General features: G+C 43.6%; 1 protein-coding gene across 4 annotated transcripts in view; it reads right to left on the bottom strand.

The window, feature by feature from the left end:
- The window catches only part of LOC134534253 (thyrotroph embryonic factor), a 207,966-nt gene that overhangs the window by 8,560 nt on the left and 174,325 nt on the right, over nt 1-25,081 (bottom strand). For all 4 annotated transcript variants that reach the window (XM_063372546.1, XM_063372547.1, XM_063372544.1 and 1 more), the window contains exons 2-3: nt 6,109-6,245; nt 1,601-1,865 (exon numbers count right to left, since the gene is read on the bottom strand). In XM_063372546.1, the coding sequence (XP_063228616.1) occupies nt 1,601-1,865; nt 6,109-6,245 (402 nt within the window). The remainder of the gene's footprint in view (nt 1-1,600; nt 1,866-6,108; nt 6,246-25,081) is intronic.

Genomic DNA, 25,081 nt, shown 5'->3' with positions numbered 1-25,081 from the left:
TATAAACCACCAGGATGCCCTTGAAACATCTATGTGTTTCTTCACATTGTGTTATAGGGATCATTATTAATTTAATACACCCTAGATGAACTTGAACCAAATGCCAAACATTTAGCTCTTGGGTGTGAAATCTCACACAAGTGGCAGCCAATGAACAATTCACCATTTCTGGATTTGTGTACATGCACTGCATCTAGTGGCCAACTTACTGTGAAATGGCAGGGTCTCTGACTGTGGTTACAGGACTGCAGGTTCATCATGAAAAGGTAAGTCATAAATATACACATGACTTATGGTCTGAAGTTTGTAATACGCCTTTGAAGTTGGAGCCGAACCACTAATTTATTGAAAAATAATACAGGAAGTATTTTAGTTGGAACACTGTGTGTCTGAATAATGATTGATCTAACAAATTTCTACAACCACCGCAAGACTTGTGCTATCGAAAAATTATTTCTTTCAAATGAATGGAGATAACACAGTACTAAAAATGTCTTTAAATTAAAAGTGTTCCAACATAATACTACGTATTTTATGTGCAACATCTTAGTTCTTGGTATATGGCTTTGGTAGGAGTAATTTCTGAATGGAACGGATGTCACAAGGAATGGAATCTGTAACCACGGTGCTGCCAACTGGGGCGGATGATGCAAACCAAACTCCACAAAGACAAAGGGAAGCTTTACAGTATTAACTGTGTAATGAATTTTAACAAGATTTGTCCAAAACCGGGGGCTTAGCATTTATTTTCCCCAAGTCTTTTTTTCCCTCGCTTTTTATTAAAGCAGTTTAACAAAAAAAGTTTCAAAATTCCGGTCTGCTAATCAAATTAGGGAGCGTTCAAGTATTACGTAACGAATATGGGGGGGAGGGGGGGGGGGGGGGTCTTGTAAAATGTTATGTGTTACAGGGGAGGGAGGGGGAATTTGACCTACGCGTTACGTCACTTTTTTTTTTTTTTTTTTTTTTTTTTAAACCCTTCAGAACGGTGACGTAGAGACAGATTCTTTCACGCATTTTTTAAACCTTTTTTTTTTATCAAAAATTCAAATGGCATGATAACTTAAATTTAATGTTTGATTGCTAAATGTATGATTGAGTAGTAAAAATGTATTAGGACAAAAAAAAATTAGAAAGCTCTTGCTTTTAAAAACAAGACATTTCAAATGTTAATAAATAACATTAACGCAATTAAAACAATAACAAAGGTATTTTAGTAATTTTTCCGGTACGTTACGCCACATAATTGTGACTTTTAGGTAAAAATGGTCACTTGGGGTTACGTAACGTTTTACTAGGGGGCAAGGGGGGGGGGGGTACAGAAAAACGTTACGGCGCGTTACATGTTGGGAAGGGGGGGGGGGGGGGGGTTCAAAAATATCAAAAAATTGCGTTACGTAATACTACTTGAACGCTCCCTTATTCAATTGTCGACGTAGCTGCTGCGGCAGCGAATTCTAGCGGCGGTCGGGGGAAACTACGTGTGATTTCGCGTCCAGAGATTCAGTTGGCAAACGCAAGTTTTCGAATATTAATCGTGCTTTCGTGTCGAAAGCGTACTTGCGGGGAGAGGGGGTGTAGGGGGGGGGCAGGCACTCACTGGAGTCGGCCGGCGACGGCGGGTTGTAGCTGTCGGAGGGAGACAGCGTGTCGCTGAGCGAGGGAGACCGCTCGCGCTTGGGCACCGCCTCCGGGCAGGCCGCCGCCGGGTCGGCGAGGGGCGGCGGGGGCAGCGGGGGCGGCACGGCGCCCAGACGCGCCTCGGGCACGGGCGACGCCTGCTTCAGCACGTGGTGCGTGGCCGCCTGCTGCGCGCCCTCCGCGGGGATGCCGTTCTCCGAGAGGAACTCGTCCAGGTCCACGTACTGCAACAGCCGCGCGACCCGCTCTTCAGCCCAATTGGTAGAGACAATTGTTATACCTCAGTGCTGCCTCTGCTACTGGTTCACAACTCACCTGGATGACTCTGGGCCAATGAGAAACACCCGACCAAAGCTTTATCGAATCACAGTGCTGCTACGTTGGAACGTCTCACAATACAGCAGCCAATGAGTGGGTGGCATTTGACCGAGTGTACGCAGAACTAAAGGAGTTCATCCTGCAGGTCATTGAACCCGCAAATTTTTCCTGTCCCCACAAATTAGTCAAGAGTTCTGAACTTTGACGATCAATTGCGGCTAAACGGCTGCACCGATTTTGACGTTTAAAGAAGTTATTCGACGTAAAATCTTATTTTCTTTTATTTTTGTAAGAGTATAATTTTTTTTTAAGAACCACTGTTTTTAAGTAATAAGTAAAAAAAACTGAAACGAGTGCCAAAATTTTGCGGTTTTTTCAGCCGCCACCAATTTTCCACGAGGATTTTTTTGGTAGAAAACTTGTGTATAGCTCTACATGGCACCCATAAACAACACCTCCAAGTTTAATTAAGTTACGATTTAATGCAAGGTACCCCCCAAATTGAACCTCTGCCGACTGAACTATCAGTGATCTGACCCCAAGCCATAAACTACTTCTCACGGAATAACTTTCCAAAATAATGTTCGCAGGCATATATATACAATGTATATATTATATATATAATGTAAATAATGGCAGGACAACTGGTAAGAACCTCAGTAGGTAACTGCTCCCTAACGACGGCGACTGCAATGTCGACCGAAACGTCGGTGAATTATTTACCAAGGACACGGCTACAACCCAGAAGCCAAGCTACTTTCAACTCTCCGAAAGTTTTTCGATATTTTTGCACAAATTCATTTTAAAAACCTAACTGACTGAGCTAGGGCTATAAGTAGCCATTTAAAATCATATCACACCGCAATTTCCGCGAGAACTCTCCTTCCGAAACATTCCGGATGACGTCCGAGCAACCTGTAGACCTGTCACGGCGCAATGTTACAGCGCGGGGTGGCGAAGTCGCAATCGACGATAACAAAGTGTGCTTCATTTGGCTCAGAGTCTGCAAGTTCCATCGTTTTAATTAATAAATAATTTTCTTAACGTGCCACGCAAAACCACAGCTGCAATGTTTTCCTTCAAAATTTTGTGACCGTGTATGGTCACGAGACGTTAATTTAAGGTTCTACAAACAAACATTTAAGGACATGAAGAAGCTTACCTTTCATGTTAGCGGGTAGGAATAAACCACTCTTTTCTATGGAATAAACTGACATCTTGTGACGTCACGACTCATAGATAGGCTACGGCTGTGTGCGGCAAAGACAGTGCACTTTCACACAAAAAAAAAAACCATAGACAAAGTGGAGACTTCATTCCAACACAACATCGAATTCAGTGTTACCAATTCCGGATTTAGAAGAAAAAGAATAAATCCCGGAAATAGGTTATATATATCGATTATGTGAACTGGTATGAAGATCCTTCTAGAACATTCGAGAATCATCTTTATTAAACCAGAGAATTGGAGGGGCAATAGGAGCGAAGGGGGGAGAGAAAATGGGTATATAATGGGGGTTTTGACCAGTTAGGCATGGAGCAGCAGGACCATCACCACCAACATCATGAGGCATGAGAGAGAGAGAGAGAGAGAGAGAGAGAGAGAGAGAGAGAGAGAGAGAGAGAGAGAGAGAGATCGACAGCAGGGATGGTGTTTTTGGAGAGCTAAGTATTGTTAGGGTTGTAATTATGAAATGGCAAGTAGAGTTTGAATTATTGATGATGATAATAACCTTGATAGTATGTGTAGTATCCGTTGGACTTGTGTTTTCTTGTGAATATGTTGCACCTGTTTAAACTTTAAGTGTTGTTTAGGTGCTCATAATGTGGATTTGGCACTTGTTCCATTTTCTGCACCTTCTGTGCATTTTCTTGTTTGGCGGCCATATTGTTTTAAATAACTTGATTTAGCACTCCAAAGACCTTACCTTATGAGTTGGTTATTAATTTCTTTTAATATTGGTAAAGATATTAAGCACTCAAATGTACCTTATAAATGTTGGCTTTTCTAGCCTAGATCTTGTACCTAAGAAAGCATTAAAGTTTAGATATAGTATTTATTGTGTATAAATTATAAATTTTGTTTGGAATAACTTGTCATCACAGATATAAATATTTTTGTACTGAAAGTTATTTATGAGATATGTTCAAGATTAACAATAAACATTGGAACTAATTTTGTGTGTTTGGTCAATGTGCTGCCACCTTACATTTTCAGCATGGGTTTTGTCCCTTTGATGTTGTTTTGTTTGAATTTAATATGCAGGTTAGGCCCCATCTGGGCAAGTGTTTACCTTGTGGAAGGTAACAAGAGTTGATGCTTGCAGTGGGAGTCGGGACTCTGATGGGGCCCGGCCTCAATTTGAAAATCATCAAAATTGTTTATAGTTAAAAGGTCGGTCATTTCTCTTTTATGCATTAAATTCAAGCAATTTACTTTTTATTTTTATAATTCGCAATAGGAGTTTCTTGGTTCAGAAAGGTTGGATCGTTCGACCGCACGAAGACCGAAGCTACAAACGACTCGGCGATGTGTAAAGTTAACGGCGGGGAGAGAGGGATGGGCGGGCGGGTCACAGGCCACGCCCCCCAGCCGGGAGCCGCGGACACGCGGGACATCGAGACATCGAGACATCGAGACATCGATCCCCGCGCCGCTGAATGTTGCATGAAGACGCCCGACCGAGTTCCTGTCTTCCGGCTCGCTCGCTCGAGTTCACTTCGAACTATCCACCAGCTGGCGCTTAACATGCAGTCGCTATCCCGCGTATCTCCATTCGAGTTACAAACCATCAACTAGTGTACAGGTTTCAATTTTTTTTTAAATTTCTAATAACTAAATGGCAGATAAAATAATTGGCACACTTACGGCAGCCGTGTGTATCAATGTTCCCGTCAAATTTGATTTCTATAACTGTCAAAAATATTATTTTATACATTTATGTTCCGAAATATCAAAACTAGTATAAGTACAAACACACATGGTGTACATGTCTAGTGTAGCTAGCTATCAACGATAAATTTCAATACATTTCAGATACAGATACCCTAAGAGGTACTAAAAATGGAGTACAGAATTGCAAATATTTAATTCTTCTGGCTACGCTTTGGTGTATTTAGAACTCCTCCCAGATAAATTGAAACTATGTAAGTTGTTTATCAAAATTATTTAACTTACTAAGAAATTTGGCACCTAAACAAATTTCGCCTGAAAAAAATTCTAATTATATCAACCTGATTTGTTTCAGTTCTGATTCAGCTTTTTTTTACTAACGTGGAAATTCTTCAGAATGTTAAAACAGTAACTTTAAATTCAAAATTATAAAAACACGCAACCAAAAAGTAATTGTTTGTAATTTAACTTCGTGAAAATTATGTCTCTTTGAAAGTTAAGAAGTAGAACAAAATGTCATGTAAGTATAAAATCATGAACGGAAAGGTTCAAAGGACGCTAAAAAAAATTAAATAAAACACAAATGTACACTACATTTTTGTATAAATTGATTAGGGCCTGACGTCTATAATGCTCACGGCGACCGTTACTTTTCAAAAATCCTGTTGTGACCCCTTCCGGGATCGCCACAATGGGAGGCAGGTGACGTGACAAGTTCTGGGACGTCACACTCTGTTCACGACAAGGTGAGATGCTTTACTGACAGGCGCTGCAGTTTATGTTCGAATTTTGACAGATTTATTTTTTCCCTAACCGAACTTACAACTAAGAGTGTTGGGGAGGGTTCCGGGTTAGGGAGGGAGACTAAGTGCGTCTCAGGCCGAAGCCCATACGCTCTAAACATGCAGGTTGTTGGCCATGCAGGAGAGGTAGCATGCATCATGTGCTAGGAGGGGGATTGGCCAGCCATGGCAGCGATTGGCGCCATGACCAACTCCCCTCACTGACTATTCTAGGCTAAAAACTAGATAAGTTGGGCCCAGGTAAAACATGCATAGACACAGGGACAACCCTGTGCATCTTACATGCGGGATGCAAAAATTTCGAGCAGGTTGGTTACGGGAAACAAAAAGATGGTCCTTGAAGAAGAGTGGACAGAGTGGAACTAAGCTACTGGGCAACTGGCGGGAACTTGGGATGAACACTGTTGCAACCACTGCCGCACGGTGTGACCGGAGGAGGGTGTCGGCACCCACCTTGAGGTCGGCGTCGTAGGGCAGAGTCTTGTCCCACAGGTTGGGGCCCAGGAAGGCAGCCTGCGCCTCCACGCTGCACCACAGCTCGGCGTCATCCTTCTTGTCGTCGGGACCATCCTTGCCCGCGCCCGCCTTGCCTGCAACAACCACGCCCCCTCGTCACGTGATAGTCGCACCGGCCGCCCACTGGTCTCGTGAGAACAACCGCAGCTTGTTCACTTTCACTGCCGGGTGTTCTCAAATCGTGCAGAAAGAGATGAGGCATAAGTAGGGATCGGAAAAATTCGCGGGTTCAATGACCTGCAAGATGAACTCCATAGTTCTACGTACAATCGGTCAAATGTCACCCACTCATTGGCTGCTGTCGTGTGAGACGTCACTGTGATTCGATAAAGCTTTGGTCGGGTGTTCCTCATTGGCCCAGCGTCATCCAGGTGAGTTGTGAGCCAATAGCAGAGGCAGCACTGAGGTATAACTATTTGTATTTTAGCCCATCGCGACATGAATTCGCGAATTTTTCCTGTCTCTAGGCATAAGAGAAGGGGAAAACCGAGCAGCGATATCCCGCCAGGGTTTGTTCGCAGTCTTATTCTCCACCTGTGGCCCCACCGTCTTCTTTACTCTGTTCACTGCGCGAGTGACCTTTGTTTGAAATTCATGCTGAGGCATCAAACTTTCACACAAAATAATTATTTCATTAAATAAAATAAGTGTGATTTGTTTCCCAGAGAATTATCATAGCCAGCCATTTACCACTATGATTTCCCAGATACGATGGTAGAATATTCATATTTCACAGACCGATGATAAAGGTGCCTATCGCGGGAGATAACCATATCACAGCAGGAATCGGCCATGACTTGTGCTCAGACACACCCGAATTTGGAGACCGGGAAATTCCGCTGTTTCGATTCGCGACCAGCTAAAACTGTGCCATCAGCCCGTATTGCATCTGGAGGACTGTGAGCCAACTGACAGAGCACCGAATGACACGCTACCCACTCGAGACGTCAACAACCAATAAACAGGCTAAATTTGCTCTCGTGTGCGGAGTCTATCTCAGAAGGCATAGGACCCGCGCATTTTTTCCATTCCCTACCCACGTTCCACTGAAATTATCTTTAATGTGAAGTAGCTATTTTCACACTAGTAATATAAGTTTAGTAGTTAGGTAACCACTTTCAGCTGCATGTCTACACCAATCACAGCCATCCTGAATGCCCCGGCCCGAACAGGGCAGTGGCTCGCTACAAGGGAACCATCGCTGGCTCAGGCGTATCTCATTGTAGTTTAATGAACAATAAGATTTCTTCGCGGGGGAAAAAAAAATTACATGCAGCTAGCTATTTAAGAGCATTAATACACGAAGAGTAGTTATTCGTGATTTCAGGTAACTGGTTCTGTTTTTCGGTCCTTAATTGCTTTCAAGATTCTGAAGCGATTGTTTTATGCCTAAAAAAAACTCTAAAAACACGCCTTTTAGCCATTTTATCTCTTATAAATAAACCGTTTCAAAACTAAATCCTGAAACAAAAATACTTTCCGGCCTTCAGAATTTTTTTTAATGCTTTTAGTAAACAGACGCAACTCTGGTATATCGAGAAATTTTCAATTCGCGTGGTTTTTCCAAAAGCTCTGCGCACCGCGTGTGTGCCCGGGTAGGCGGGGGCCTTAAATACATTCCACAACCAAAGAAGTACAAGAGGAAGCTACAGTGAGTGGTTCCAGAACTCCTTTGGAACTCATAATTGTATCTAGTCAAGGCTGGTGAGGATCCACCTGATATAGTTTTTGGAATACACGGAAACTCGAACCACTGTTCGCCGAAATGTAAGACCCTTCTTTAAACAATGCTCCACCACGCTTATAAAACCGTAACTTCAAACATTGACGAAGAAGTCGTGTGACTGCTAAGTTTAGCCTCTTGAGGAAATAAACTGAGATATTAACGTCGCCATTTACTAACAGTAGTGATGAATCAAGCAGTCGTTAAAAGTCACGTTTCTTGCAGTAAATCCCCCCCCCCCCCCCTCTCTCTCAAAGTAGGCGTGGCAGGAATTCTTCCTGCGCCGAGGAAAAAAATGCAGTAAACATGTTTTACCGAGTTTCACGGACGACATTTTATTGGATGCCATTCACTTTAGTTGGTTCATGGTTGGTCAGGCACTTTCGAGGACCCTGATTAATAGCTCATTTTCGTACAACGATTGTTTTTTGCCTCCTGTAAAAAAACGAACGATTGCAATGTTCCAAAGACTTGCTCAAGCTACACAATGAAATGTAATGAAACGTAATTATTCGTTCAATTTTTTTTCTTCTAACAGTTGTAGTTCAGCATCCTTGCCCGCACCAGGCCTACCACACTGCACATAGTTACACATTCAGCATGTTAGTGAAGGTTTTTACAATTATATATATATATATATGTTTTAAAACATACAATCAATAAAATCTGAAAATGGGATCATTATTCGACCAGGCACTTAATTTGTAATATTTTCTTTCTAATAGAGCAAAATGTAAGGGGGTTTGGGCTTATGAATCTACCGAAAATTAATAGAAAATATTTTCGATGAGGCAGAAAAAAAATTGTATAGTAAAAACAGGATATTTTTTTTAAGGTTTTAAAATCCAAAACAATTTTTTATTAGAAAATGGCGAATACACTGTTAAAAATTCTTACCTTAAATTTACGAAGAACGCTGATTACAAATTATTCAGGTATCTTCGTAAATTTACAGACACTGATCTCACTTTCTTTGAAAATGAATCCAAAAGAACATTCTTTGGTATATTACACACTTTAGAAAACTTGTTGAGAAAACTCTTCTTTCGTCCTCTTGTGTGTTTACCTTTATTTAGAACGAAACCTACAATTCGTAAATCATAATAGGGCGTATTTTCTACGAGGATTCAGTTATTTTGAATTATTAAGAACTCTTCGTTTATTTTAGGTTTATTATTCGTTAAAAAGTCTGGTAAATTTACTGTAATTTCCAACACTGTGCACAGAAACAACAATTTCTTTAGAAAATGATTGGTAAAATATTTTATTGTAATGCTAAAAGTAAGATATCGTACTTTTTAAAACTCACTGCTGATAGACATAGACATAGACATGCTATAACTGCATGTTTATGTAATTTTGGAGGCTAAAGATAATACTTGTTCATACAAACCATTAGTTTATCATATTTCATAGGAATGTATTGTACCATTTATACTGTCGTGCTCGTACTTATATAAGGAAATATTCAGGAAACAAGTTCACACAGTTTTTTTTTTTTTTTGTAAAATAACACAGCCTCATCAGGATATTTCTAAAGAATGTATTCAACTGTGAAAAATATTATCAATTGTATCTTTGAAAGTCTCGGAAAATTTCTGCCATAAAGAAAATTGAATTTTCAATAATGAATGATAATAAATTGTTATGACTTAAAAAAAGAGTGCAATCATGATGAAGTCTGTTTACTTTTCTCTATCCTCCTTAAAAACAACTGAGACTGCATTGCATTTGGTGTTCAATACGCGTGCTTTTAAATCTCTTTATAGTACTACAATATTTTTAGCTTTTGCTTCCATTTCCTTAACTTATGGGAATATAACTGGCCGTGAAGTGTGGACCGGACAAAATCCACCCCCTGCCTCACCCTCCCCAAGAGCATGGCCCCAACCCCCAAAAGAGTTCAGATTACAGCACATGCAGTGTAAGGCGCTTGGCAGAAGCCAGATAAGTCCAGTCCCCCCCCCCCCCCCCCCAAGGAGTGGCGTGGAAGCCCCTCTCTGCCCCCGACACGTGGGAGAAACATGAGCTCGCCACCAGTCCTACCAACCCTTCAACACAGTTTTCCCACGAAAACTCTCATTGATATGTGTGAAACTATTTACCTTGCCAGATGTTACTCGGACACTGCCAAATAATTTCGCAACGTCGCAGCCACAGCAAAATTACAACAGAATTTCACTGCCACTTCCAGGTGCCAAATCAGTCCTTAAAACACTGAAGTTTTTTTCCTTAAACTTATGGTCGGTAGAAAAAAATTTTGAACATGGGCAGCTACGCTGTGTAAAATAACAGTAAAATTTACACACTATTCAATGAAGAACTCCTTTCAAAAGAACGGTTATTTGTAGTCCCAGGTAAGTAAATATTCGTGGGAACTTTGCCGGATTCGAACTCCCGAGTTTTTTTTTTTGTGAACAAGGAACAACATTCTTGTGCAAGGAAGAAGTGTGTGTCAACTGTAGATTTACCAAATGACGGATTTTTTTTAATACTCCAAAGTAAAGACTACCTGTGCAAAATTACGAATATATCAATCAGTAAATTACGTTTATTCCTGAAATAATTTGTAACCAATGTTCTTCGTAAATTTGATGTTAATATTTTCAAAAGTGCAATTTCTGACGAATCATGCACGTGCACTATAACAGAAATCGCGTTATCACTGGCTCGGCCAAGTGAGACAAAGCATGTCTCCTCGAACGTATCCAATGAAACAAGTTTTTCAAAACATTCATAAAGAGTGTTGAAGTGTAACAAACTGCCAGATTCCCCCGCGAAACGCAGACTTCTTCATCCAATGAATAAAATAATATTACGGAAGAGAGACAGTTGCTTTTACTGGTTGCTAAACTTCGAAACACTATGTTCATTTTTTTCCCTTTCAAACTTCTTTTTTTTATTGGCTGCGGCCGGAGAAGGCATCTCATACCAGACTTCACTGAACCAATGGAAACACCGATCTCTTCAAATAAACAAGCCCAGTTAAATACAATACAGAACAAACGCAATTTGCCCTGGAATAACTGTCTCATGTTAAAAATATTTCTTCGAGCCATAAGAATAGGATTAAAATAAAATCATTCGAAGACTGTCTTGTGCAAAACATTTCCGCGATAAATAATCTCTAATTAATGTTTTTTTTTCGTGACAACATCTAATAAATCGATGAACGCCTGCTGCACGCACGAAAAAGTGTCCCGTTATGCACATTGTCCCGTTACGCTCATTGTACGCTTTCGCCGCATCTATCTCTCTTTCACTCGATTGGAACAACCATCGATTTGACTTTTTCGAGGCACATTAAACTTGAAACACTCCCATTCGTTTCCTACTTTTCCTATCATCGTCCTATCCTTAACAGAATAACACAGATTGGAAGAAGTTAAATAGCAAACATGTATAAAAGTTATAGTCAAAATAATCTCTTCGTTAAAGTAATAAACATATTTGAATTAATGAGTGCAAATAAAAGTAAATTTTAGCTCTTCATTCTTCAACTAGCGTGAGCTTATTCGGATACTGTTCAGTGTGGATGACTCCCAGATGAAGCCTTACAGCCTCACCGCGCGCGGCTACCCAGGTCGCCGCCCGACTCGGAGGAACTGGTTTAGTCGGCCGCGGCAGGAAGGGAGGACGCCCTACACTCCGCTGCACCCCAGGCTGCACACACCTACTCCGCGCGACAGCCCGGGAAGACACCTCAGGGCTCGCTCCCCGCGGGGCGCGGAGACACGCCAAATCAGTAGGGACCGGAAAAATTCGCGGGTTCAATGATCTGCAGGATGAACTCCATAGTTCTACGTACACTCGGTCAAATGTCACCCACTCATTGGTTGCTGTCGTGTGAGACTTCCCAGCGTAGCAACCTGTGATTCGATAAAGCTTTGGTTGGGTGTTCCTCATTGGCCCAGCGTCATCCAGGTGAGTTGTGAGCCAATAGCAGAGGCAGCACTGAGGTATAACTATTTGTATTTTAGCCCATCGCGAAATGAATTCGCGAATTTTTCCTGTCTCTACAAATCAGGAAACAGCAGGGCGCCAGCGAAAACCCGCGTCATCGCTTGGCAAACAGTCTTGTCGTTTTAATCAATATTTCATCTGTGGTTCGCCACGGGTGAAATGTCCACACTCTAAAATACCAGCAGCGCATTTTTTCACACTTGAATAGTTAATAGAAATTTTGTAATGGAACAACGGGGGCACAAAGCGATGTCCCTTATCGCTAACTAAAAGGATGAACCTGTCGTGACCCGATTAATATGTACTTTGCACAGTTATTATTAGGGCCATGCAATTGTTGGCGAAGAGATTCCGGGACAAGGTGAAATTCAAAAAACTGTAGCATCGTCCGTGTTTCGTGATTGGGTGAGTTTTTTCAAGTACATGTCGATTGTTATAACACCAATCACAGTATTTCAGTGCGGAGGCAAACTCATCCAGAGTGTCTCGGTCAGATAAGGCAACGACTTCTCTCGCAGACGGCCGCCAATCAGGAGGAAGAAACCGCTGGTGTGGATATACCTTGTTGCAGTCTAAAAGGTGTTCAGATTTTTTCGCGAAAAATGCCTGCCCCTAGGCTTGGCATATAGTTAGGGACAGGAAAAATTCGCGGGTTCAACGACCCCCAGGATGAACTCCACAGCTCTATGTATACTCGGGAAAGTGTCACCCACTCATTGGCTGCTGTCGTGTGAGACGTCCCAACGTAGTAGCTTGTGATTCGTTACAGATTTGGTTACGTGTTTCTTATTGGCCCAGAGTCCTGAAGATGAGTTGTGAGCCAATGGCAGAAGCAGCATTGGTGTATAACTATTTCAATTTTAGGATATCGCGAATTGAATCCGCGAATTTTTCGGGTCTCTACATATAATGCGGTATTTTGAAGTGTGCGAATGTTCCGTTCTGACAGCAAAACCCGCACAGAAGTGCGCGGAAGCCACTACCGCGGCCAGCGCGTGTAACGGCACAAGGAGGAAGGCCGCACGCGCGACGTCTCTGCTCCAGTGACCTCGCTGGCCGGCTGCCGTGACACTCTTACTTTCTCGGCGGCGCGGCGGTGACGTCACCGCGACTGGCTGCTTTCTCGCTGGACCGCGACGGCAGCGCCGCCAGCCGCCCGGACCTGCTACTACTTGCTCGTTCTGGTGCTGACTGGCAGCGGAGTGAGTGGTCAGCAGAGACCGGAAAAATTCGCGAATTCATTTCGCGAGAGGCTAAAATACAAATAGTTATACCTCAGTGCTGCCTCTGCTATTGGCTCACAACTCAACCTGGATGACGCTGGGCCAATGAGAAACGCCCGACCAAAGCTTTATCGAATCACAGGCTGCTACGTTGGGACGTCTCACAATACAGCAGCCAATGAGTGGGTGACATTTGACCGAGTGTACGTAGAACTATCGAGTTCATCCTGCAGGTCATTGAACCCGCGAATTTTTCCGGTACCTAGTGGTCAGTGTGTAGCCACTCACCACCAGGGGCGCTTGCTTCCACAATATTGAATTCTGACGTCACGTACGCCATCTTGGACCTGACAGTACAGCCACTTTTTGGATTCTGATGTCATTTCCTCCAGCTTGTTTTCGTCTGCTGGATGCAGCCATTTTGAATGACGTAATGTCTGCCATCTTGCGTCCCTGGTCACTAAATCCAGTCCTGGATAAAAAAACATCAAAGCGGACCACGAGTCCGAGTGCCCAACCCCCCTCATGGTAGACTCTTTTCTACTCTGTCCAACACTTCATCCAGACCATCCTCTGTCTCCTGTATTCTCCTACACCTAATGCATGCAAATTTGCACCCCGCATGACAGTGCCAAGAGTTTTCCCTGTATCTATGCAGGTTTTACCTGGGCCCAACCTATCTCCAGTTATAGTCTAGATTTATGAGTGAGAGGAGTTAGTCATGGCATCAATCGCTGCCATGGCTGGCCAATCCCCTCCTAGCACATGATGCATGCAACCCTCTCGCTGCATGGCTAATCCCAGCATGACTAGGCGTATAGGCTTCGGCCTGAGACGCACCTAGGTCCCTCCCAAATACACTTAGTTTTAGTTAGGTTAGTAAAAAATAATTGGCGCGTTCTGGCTCCACTTCCCACACACGCGAGCCTTTCCAGAGTGCTCGCTGGACAGTGCCGTGGTCAGAGCTGTTGCATCCGTCGGGCAGGCCTGCACACGATGCTGCTTGGCTTATGGTTACGGACCGGAAAAATTCGCGCATTCAATGAATGACCTCTAGGATAGCCTCCATTATCCTCTGCACATCTCAAGTAAACACGCGTGTGTTCATTGGTTACTAAATTGTGAGTCGTCTCCACTGGGTAGCTTGTGATTCGACACTTATTTGGACGATAGTCTCTCATTGGCCCAGAGAGCTCCAGTTAAACCTCGAGCCAATAGCAGAACCAGCAGAACCAGCAGAATTATACACATGTTTGAATTTCAGCCTATCACGAAATGAATCCGCGAATTTTTCCGGTCTCTAGCTATTGTTGTCCTGTTGATCTGGAGGTCGCTGGGCCAATAAAAAGACTCAATCAAAGAAGTATCGAATCACAAGATACCCAGTTGAGACTCCTCAAAAGTCGGCAGCCAATGAACAGGTGACGCTTGCCCGAGTATGCGCAGAGGATTGTGGAGTCTATCCTGGAGGTCACTGAACCCGCGAATTTTTCCAGTCCCTTCATGTGGTTATATAGCCACGTGCTACGGGACTTTTCAAAGCTAAATGGGACTTTTCCAAAATTCAACTTGCGGTCTTTGGAGCCACGTTTATTTAGTTAGTGACTTCGTTAAGAATTTCAAAGTAGACTTGAATCACATATACTTCTTCTTCACTTCGATGACTGAACTACAGTGCTCTTGACGAACCTGAGTCAGTTATAAACAAAGAGAAGTGGCCATCCAATATCGTGTGACCCACCAATGTGGTCTTGCTATCGACCAATGAATAGAAACGTGGAAAATTCGTGTAAGTATTTGTAGAGAGGTTGGAATGCATACCACTTAAAACTGCGTCCTCATTGGACCACAGGTAGTTTTGACAACCCCCCCCCCCCCCCCCCCCGTAGAGACAAGATGCCAAGAGAAACAAAACAAAATCAAGATGACCTAATCGTATGCAATCCGACCGGAATGGTCAATAGACACCGACTTATATATTTCAGCACAAATGCGTGTAACGCATCCTGGTACCAGAAAGAAATGCGAATTTTCCAAGTCTCTAGCTTTGAGTGGAGAGAGACATATTTTTTTTCGCGAATAAATCTGATCGCTTATTAGACAGCAACAAGGTATGCCCTCAATAATGGCAACTGTCTCCTTGTGATCGGCGGCCGTCTGCGAGAGAAGCCGTTGCGCTGTATGGGCCGGGCCGTTCAGGAAGCGATTGCTTCCGCACGTGACGGCTGTGATTGGCGTGCCGACAGTAGAAGTGTACCTGAAATACACCCAGCAATGAGTGGGGACCGGAAAAATCCGCGGGTTCATTGACCTCTAGGATAGACTCCACAGTACTTAACAAACTCGGAGAAATGACACCTGTTCATTGGCTGCTGATCCGTGAGACGTCTCAACCAATTTGTCCATGATTCGGCACTTTCTCGGTTTAGGTTTTTTTCCATTGGCCAGAAGTTCCCCAGATAAAATGTGGGGTCAATCGAAGAAGCTGTACGAAGGTATATACTTTTTTTGTATGTCAGTCTATTGCGAGATGAACACGCGAATATTTTTCGGTCTCTAGCAACGAGCACTCCAGACACCGCGTGCCCGCGAGAGGCAGCGATGTCACCTGCCAGCAGGACCGGCGCCGGCAGAGGGCGCTCGGCCTGGCACGACGCCTCGCGCTATTCCTGCCGCCGGGACGCCGCTGCCAGACAGCTGACCTCCGCCGTCAGCGGCGCGTCCCCCGGCTCACGTGGCGCCCAACTCTGGCCCGTCGAGGAGAGTCGGCGCTCTTGGATCCCTGTTCCTGGGGGACCGCTACACCCCGGCACGCACCATTCCACAATTAAAATAATTAATAGAGACCGGAAATATTCGCGGATTCCTTTCGAGACAGGCTGGAATCCAAACTCGTTTAGCTTAATGCTGCGTCAGTGATTGGACCGCAATTCACCTGAAGGACTCTGAGCCAATGGCAAACACTCAACAAAAGAAGTATTGAATCATAAGAATCGCAGTAAACAGGTGTCCCGAGTCGGTAGCCAATGACCAGGTGATAGTTGCCCGAGTACATAGAGAATCGTGGAGTCTATCCTAGTGGTCATTGAAACCGCGAATTTTTCCAGTCCCTAATAATTAGAGACCTGAAAAATTCGCGGATTCATTTCGTGTTATGCTAAAATTCAAATAATTATACCTTAGAGCTGATTCTGCCATTGGTTCACTGTTAATGTGGAGGACTGAGGGCCAATTAGAGACCCTCACTCATAGACGTGTCGAATCACATGCCACCCAGTCGAGACGACTCACAAGTCAGCAGCCAATGAACAGTTGGCATTTGCCCGAGTGTGTAGTGGATATTGAAGTCTATCCTGAAGGTCACTGAACCAGCGAATTTTTCCGGTCCCTACTAATAATTAATTAATTTGGCATTGAAATAATATATACATAGGTTGATAGGTAGTTGTACCGAACTTAAAATGTAATGTAGTTGAAATTAACACGTTTCTGAAAGAGAGAAGAAGTCAAATATACGACAAAAAATAATTTTCTGGCATCTGCTACCGGACTGATTGTTCGCTTATCGCTCGGACCTTCCTCTGTAGGAAACGGTCCTCCGTCGTCTGGAACTCGGAAGTGGTTGTGTCGCTCGTCCCGGGATGAACCCACAGGTGTCTCAGGTGACTCCACGGGCGGGTTGGGCCCAGACCCGAGGCCAGGAGGTCGTCCGAGCCGGTGTCGGGTCCGGTTGCCCGGGGAAAGTGGTTCCAGTGGCCGCGTCCCACGCGACCAAGCCCCCGTCTGGAGACACGTGACTGCAGTCCGCCGAGACCACAGGGATCCTCACATCGCTTGGAACTAGGGACCGGAAAAATTCGCGGGTTCATTTCGTGATGGTCTAGAATCCCAAAATTGTTGGCCTTTTTACTGCATCAGCAGAGACATGCAAAATTCGCGGTTTCGATGGCCTTCAGGATAGACCGCACATACCCCTGTACACTCGGGCAAATAACGCAAGTTCATTGGTTGTTGACTTGTAAGTCGTCTCAGCTGGTTTGTCTGTGATTCGATCCTTCTTTGCTTGAGGGTTTATAATAATTGGTTGAGATTCGCCAAGATGATTAGTAATAGCAAAATTATCTAGGAGGTATATGTGTTTGAATTCTAGCCTATCACCGAATGAATCCGCGAATTTTGCAGGTCTATGCATCAGTGATTGGGGCCACAGTTTATCTGAATGATACTCGCCAATGAAAAACTTTTAACAAAAGAAGTATCGATTCACTAGCGTCCCAGTTAACAGGTGTCACAAGTCAGTAGCCAATGAGCAAATGTAATTTTCTCGCGTGCATAGAGGATCATGGAGTATATCCTACTTGCCATTGAAATCGCGAATTTTTCCGGTCCCTACTTATAACTGTCATAACTTAGACAAATGTAACTTCGAAACATACAACGCCGAACTTAGAATCGTCATAACTTAGAAACACACAACGCCAAACTAGGAATCGTCATAACTTAGAAACACACAACGCCGAATTTAGAATCGTCATAACTTAGAAACACACAACGCCGAACTTAGAATCGTTATAACTTAGAAACACACAACACCGAACTTGGAATCGTCATAACTTAGAAACACACAACGCCAAACTTAGAATCGTCATAACTTAGAAACACACAACGCCGAACTTAGAATCGTCATAACTTAGAAACACAACTAAGAACTGTCATAACTTAGAAACACGTAACTAAGGACAAGCATAACTTAGAAAATGCTATCTTGTGTGTTTCTGAGTTCTGACAACAACCCGAGATCAGACACATTCGTGGAGTCAATAAGGATCAAGGTTACAATCCAAACCATTTTACTTCCGTTCTGCTTCTGCGATTGGACTGCAGTTCATCTGGAGGTTTTTTTTTTTTTTTTCAGCCAATGGGAAATATTCAATCAAAGAAGTGCCCGATCTACAGAAATCCAGTTGAGGCGACTCATAAGCCGGCAGCCAATGAACATGTGATATTTTCTCGAATGTACAAAATACTGTGCAGCCTATCCTGGAGGTCATTATACTAGCGGATTTTTTTTCCAGTCCCTAAGTATTACGAGGTACAGCAATATCCGCGTCAATATTTGGCAACAAGAAAATAGCGCAAAATACATTTTGCAATTCGTCACCGTTCCGAAACGTGAAAAATTGCGATTTGATGTTTTGCTTAGCACTGGCTTAATATATGAGTGTGCGTATGTGTATGTGAAGTTATGTGTTTCGTCACCTTGAAATAACACCTGAATCTTTCCTTTTTTTTTTTCTGTCGGCGAACTGCCTTTTATGAATGTTCAATTATTTTGGCGTAAAACACGACTAACACGCAGGCCACTCAGCGCGGACAAGCGGGGTCGCCCATTACAGTTCGTTCGAGCTAACTCCTACCCGTTGTAAAAGAATATACAGCCTCGAGATAGGCATGCGATTCAACAGACGTGGTTGCGGTAGCTTTATAACCTTTACGTAGTAGCTTTAAGGGGGGGCCGCCTAAATGGCGGATTGCAAGGGGGAAAAAACAGGGGTTTTTCACTCAGGTTGGGCTACAGAACACTCTTTGGGCTTTTCGGGGCCTGATTGGTACCTTTACCCTGCTGCTTCCCTTGAAATCGGTAGGAAACAATATTTCTGTTCATATTATTGAAAATAATTTGAACATTAGTTTAGAAGAAAAAAAATCCAATTCGTATGAGCGTTGTGGCATGATCTAGTTTCCCCTCCTGAACGAACACGTAAGTTAAGACTCAAAAAAATGTATTATAGATTCAAAGCACCTGCAACGAACAAATATTTAAAACATAGTATTACTCTCGTTCTTTGAATCTGAAAAGCGGGCACATCAATTCCAAACTAGAAGCAATAACACAACTACAGTATTTCTGTATGCGTGTGCGTCGTTTTAAATGAACTTTCCTCCTGAAGAACGCGCGCAGAAAATGAAGAGTCGAGTGACTAAAGATAGGGACCGACTCTGACCAACACTCGCATCTCTGACGGCGGGGCGAACGTCACACTTGGTGACCACTCGGGGGCGCGGGGCGTCATGTCAGATAACACGGGACAAGGTCACGACACAGTTCGCTTGGACGTAAGCAAACAAAAAAGAACACACATGAAGTTGTTTTATATGCCGCTTAGTGGCCTTGCTAGTGTATCCATCTCCACCCACCCCGCTCACACATCGCCTAGCTCACAGCCGCCCAACAATCGGCCAGCGAGTAGTATCTGAGCGGCCTGGTTGTTTAGCAGACAATACAGTCCTGCCCGGCGCAACCAGAGATTAGAGAAAGTTACAGATGGACCATAAACACAGTTTGTAGGTATCTCTGCTGAAGCCAGGGGACGTAAGGGGGAAGCAGGTCGCCGCCATATTGTTACATGAAGAAAATCACATTTTCTCATATGTATGGTGGTGGAAAAGTGCATGAATATTAAACAAATAAAAACTGTTGACTCGAGAAAAATGATTGTGTACAAGAGTTATGTAGTACACTACATTTCTATATACTATATAAACAAATGGTAGCCATCTTCTTACGTGAACAAACTGGCCACAGTGCTCAGAGCTTATGCTCCATCTGTAACTTTCTCTAATCTCTGGGTACAACCTGCATAGTATATCCGCCATCTTGAAAATCTGTAATTTCAATGCCAGATAATCGGGAAAATTTTTAAAATTTATAAAACAATAAATTATTTAAAATGTTAATAAAAAATCTTTAAATAACACCGTTGTACATATCGGTACGACCGCCATCTTGGATTATATAAATATCACATGTTTCGTTATGCCCGCCATCTTGGTTGAGTATGATTGTCATCGTTACACTTTTGGTTTATGGCTGCCATATTGGATTCTAAATCGTTGCAAATTTTCGTTACTGCCGCCATTCTAACTGTACGTCAATTGGAGTAGAAATAAGAATGTGTAGGGACCGGAAAAATTCGCGGGTTCAATGACCTGTAGGATGAACTCCATATTTCTACTTGCACTCGGTCAAATGTCACCCACTCATTGGCTGGTGTCTTGTGAGACGTCCCAGCGTAGCAGCCTGTGATTCGATAAAGCTTTGGTTGGGCGTTTCTCATTGGCCCAGCGTCATCCAGGTGAGTTGTGAGCCAATAGCAGAGGCAGCACTATTTGTATTTTAGCCTAATGAATTCGCGAAATTTTCTGGTCTCTAAGAATGTGGTATTCGTAGAGACCGGAAAAATTCGCGGATTAATTTCGTGATAGGCTGAAATCCAAACACGTGTACGATTCTGCTGGTTTTGCTATTGGCTCGAAGTTTAACTTGAGCTCTCTGGGCCAATGAGAGATTATCGACCAAAGAATCATCGAATCACAATCTACCTAGTGGAGATGCCTCACTAGTTAGCACCCAATGAACACGAGTGTTTGCTTGAGAAATGCAGAGGATAATGGAGGCTATCCTAGAGGTAATTGAATCCGCGAATTTTTCCGGTCTCTAGGTATTCGCGACTGTAGCACGCCGCGACACCCACGGGCCCCAAAACGCGGGCCTGCTCGCCAAGAAAGTCGCCCGCCTCGACTGGTTCCCGGGGCCGCGATCGACTTTGCGCGAAATTCGCGGGAGCGAACCTCTTACCTTCTTTTCTTTTCTTTTCCGCGGGTGAAAGTCTCCGCGGATTCGGTCGCTGAGCAGAACGCGGAATTTTTTTCTTCTTTTTTCCTTATTTGGTGGGTGGGGGGGGGGGGGGGGAGGAAGGGGGAGGGAATATTCGGGCCGGTGTCGGCTCGCGACGAGGCGAGAGCTGGCCTCGTCCTTGGACGGTCACTCCCGCTCGTCCGGACACGACGTGACAGTCGTCAAGGCGAGGCCTCGAGGGGAGCCAGGGGCGTGTCTGTGTCGGCGAGGCGGGGGATATAAGAGCGACGCTCGCTGGTGCTGCCGGCGCGGTGTCGCCTCTAAGCGCGAGCGCGCAGTCTTCTCGTCGTGCATCAAGACAACCACGAGTAGAGACCGGAAAAATTCGCGAATTCATTTCGCGATAGGCTAAAATACAAATAGTTATTATACCTCAGTGCTGCCTCTGCTATTGGCTCGCAACTCAACCTGGATGACGCTGGGCCAATGAGAAACACCCAAATCAAAGCTTTATGGAATCACAGGCTGCTACGCTGGGACGTCTCACACGACAGCAGCCAATGAGTGGGTGACATTTGACCGAGTGTACGTAGAACTATATGGAGTTCATCCTGCAGGTCATAGAACCCGCGAATTTTTCCGGTCCCTAGTTATCGGTAGAGACCGGAAAAATTCGCGGATTCATTTCGCGATAGGCTGAAATTCAAACATGTGAACAATTCTGCTGGTTCTGCTATTGGCTCGCAGTTTAACTGGATCTCTCTGGACAAACGACAGACTATTGATCAAAGAAGCGTAGAATCACAAGCTACCCAGTGGGGAGACGCCTCACAAGTTGGCACCCAATGAACACGAGTGTTTGCTTGAGAAATGCAGAGGATAATGGAGGCTACCCTAGAGGTGATTGAATCCGCTAATTTTTCCGGTCCCTAGTTATAGGACTGGCGTGATGGCAGCGACACTGCTCCTGCCGGGCACGGGAAGCAGCGCTAGCCAGGCGACGGGGCAGCCTATCAGAAGAGACGGGGAGGGGACGGGAGGAATGGAAAGCGGCGGGACGAAGACTGGTTGCGCAACTCGCCGCTTGACGGAGCCCGCGCCGCCTCCCGGGAACCGCAGCGACGCCGTCGCAGTCACAAACCACAGTTACATTCACAATAACCGAAGAGTTTTGCCCCGTATTTTCAAATGCATAACTTAACCCTCGTAGAAACCACGCCGTATTTCCACTTGTCGAGACCTTATTTTTCGTTCTTAAAAAAAAAGGTGAACGCACGCGTGAACACGAGAAGAGTGAACTTACTGGTAGACTTCACGAGTTTCTGGATGTTTTGTCAGCACGCCACGAGTATAATTTTGGATTCGTGTCCACAAGAAGATCCCAGGCTAATTTTTAACCAAAAGTTCTTCATAAACTGAAAATGAAACATGTTACCAGTGAAACACTGAGACTCGGGAGTACCGTCTGCGCCCAACTATCCCACGGGAGGGGGGGGGGGGGATACAGCAACTGAGAGACACCATATTGGTTCCAACGCCCCCTTTTTTTTGGTCCATGACAATTTTCCATCGTATGATTGTCAAAAATTTCGCTTCGTCAAATCACATTACATAATTTATTGGTCTGCCTGAAGTTAACAGTCACTAGCTGCTAAGAAAATTTTTTATCACGTGAAGACATAGACGCTTGGTATCTAACTCAATTTTTTTTTGGGAATGACTACATCTGTAACAACACCCTTAACATACATTGTATTACGTTCTTTATAGTATCTCACTGAGTGAACTTTGCTTTAGCGAAGGAGAATTTTCAATATTAAACTATATGAATTGTTACGGCATAAAAACTGTTCAAACCAATATGGCGTCTTTCGGTTACTAGTTTCCCTCTGGCGGAGGCGCTAAGAGCGACAATACCTCGTACATCACACGCCTCCTCGCCTCTATGCGCCAGGTCCGGACTGACACGCACGCTTCCTCGTCGGTAACAACCCCCCCCCCCCCCCTCAACCCCCAATGGATGGCATATTAAATATAAAGTCTCCCTGCATGTACCTAGACTACATAATTACCGTGTACCAAATTTTGTTAGACATAAAAATACAAATGAAAAAAAAATCGTTTAAGCTTTTTGACAACTTGTATTGGTGTTCCTACGCATTAATAAATGTTTTGCAATCACGCACTCATGTCTGTCCTGCAGTTGGGCTTTACTTATGTCAACAAGGTAGTTAGACGTTAGAGATAGGCTTCGCTCAACGCAAGTCAGGGCCGCTGGGACAGCAATAGGCCTTGGTCTTATTTAGGAACCATGAGTCCTAACAGCTGGACCGTACATGACATCTGTCACCGGAATGAACCTTTTGAGCAACGGCACACGACGCCATCTTCGATCAGATCATTGGCAAATTTTTTCTGTATTTGACACACGAAGCTCCAAGCAACGCAAAAAACGTCCTTGGTTTTGTTTTCCAACATCACTGTCTACATTTCTGCCAACTAACTGCATGTCTCCTTGGAAAATAGTTTCGTTGATTCGCGGGCACTTGGAACAGCTGCGCGGACTTACGTAGAAACACGTGTTTCCTGCCAGTCTGTGTTTGTTTGTGTTCACACCGCGCGACCCTCACATGCCCGCGAGAGTTCATAATCGATCTATCTTCGACGGCTCGACGAGTAAAAGTGGCTTCCGAGGAAACAGGCGGGTCGATCTACATTGCATTCCAATGAAAGTGGCGGCGCGACTACGTGTTAAGCGTATTCACTGGCTCGAAAAAAAGAAAAAGAAAAGAAGTGTAATTGGGCCATTAAACTCGACTGCACATTTCGTTATTTACGAATTTTTCCTGGTACACGTGAGTTTGAAACTGCCTTGTATTTTAACTGGGCTAAGAAAATAAACACAGAATAAAATTATCATAAGTTATTTCGTCCAAAAGTTTAATACGACGCCTATTTTGCTATCCTAACTGAATTTCGGTAACTTTTATATATATATATATATATATATATATATATATATATATATATAGATCTGGATAACATTGGTTATTTACGTGGTTATGATAATTTAACAGCAACAAGGATTTTATAGCGCTTGCTGTTAATCCGAACGTTTTAAAAATATTTTAACGTGCTTCCTTCAAGTCAATATAGGCGTTGAAATATGATTCTACCCATCCAATACATTGTCAGTTGAAAACAGGTGTGAAACGTGTTACGTAGAAGTTTTGTTTTGTGCAATGTTGTCAAGAATGGCTGTCAAGACTGTTTGAGAAGTTATTTTTAACGCGCTTTTTATTTGCTAAAGAACTGTGTGAACAAATCTCGGAAGTCGATTTTAACCTACTTCTAACTGTCGTGTCGATTAGAAACATTGCAAGTACATATAATCCGGATGACAATGAAACAATCTGGTTAACTCGAACTGATCTGATGATGGAGCCAGAACTCTTCAACTTTTTAAGTCCGTTTCTGACAGAAGCGCGTATTTTAAAACTGTAATTCATGAACTTTTGACGTGACAACGTCTAATAAATCGATGAACGCCGGCTGCACGCACGAAAAAGTAGTCCGTTACGCACATTGTTTAGCTAAGCAATGGCGTATGTCCAAAAGCCTACATCAAGTCATGCACTCCCATTGCACAAATCTTTTAAAGATAATACGCACATTGTTCCGTTATATGTGTCACGTTACGCACATTGTTCCGTTACGCTGTGTCCCGTTACGCTCATTGTACGCTTGCGACGCATCTATCTCTCTTCCACTCGACTGTTTATAAAGTGAAGTGAAAAGTTAATGTAGTATTCATTGCTTATTACAACAACAATTTCGGCAATAAAGGTTAATTATTAGTCTTGCATTTTAAAAATCTGATTACTAATATAATTTCAAGTATTTATTCTTTTATTATTAAAATAAAAATGATTAACTTTTATTCATAAAAGTATGCAATAATTTCATCAATGTTTTGTTATGACGTCACGTTAAACTAACGTACGTAAACCGACTTTACAGACAACCAATTTTTTTAAAAATATATTAATATCAAAGATGTAGGCTTACGGCGGCGACCTGGTGACCACATCCAGGTACATCACCGCAGCGACCGGCGTGGTGGAAGAAGGGAGGGGAGGGAGGGGGCAGGCGGGCTCTCGGGACACAAGCAGTTCCGTGTTCCTGCCGACTGGAGCGCGCGGGTCCTACACTTTCACTTTCCACGGCTCTCTCTTCCTGCACCCGCCGGCCCGCCGCCCGCTGCCAGTTACACGGCAGGACGCCATCTTGCTTTCAACAATTCTCATGACAAAATAAAATTTCCAATTGTTGCACTATTTTACTGGCATTTAAAACTTGCTT

Source organism: Bacillus rossius, chromosome 7 (genome assembly GCF_032445375.1).
Source record: "Bacillus rossius redtenbacheri isolate Brsri chromosome 7, Brsri_v3, whole genome shotgun sequence".
NCBI lineage: Eukaryota > Metazoa > Arthropoda > Insecta > Phasmatodea > Bacillidae > Bacillus > Bacillus rossius.
This window is presented reverse-complemented; position numbering and strand designations above follow the sequence as displayed.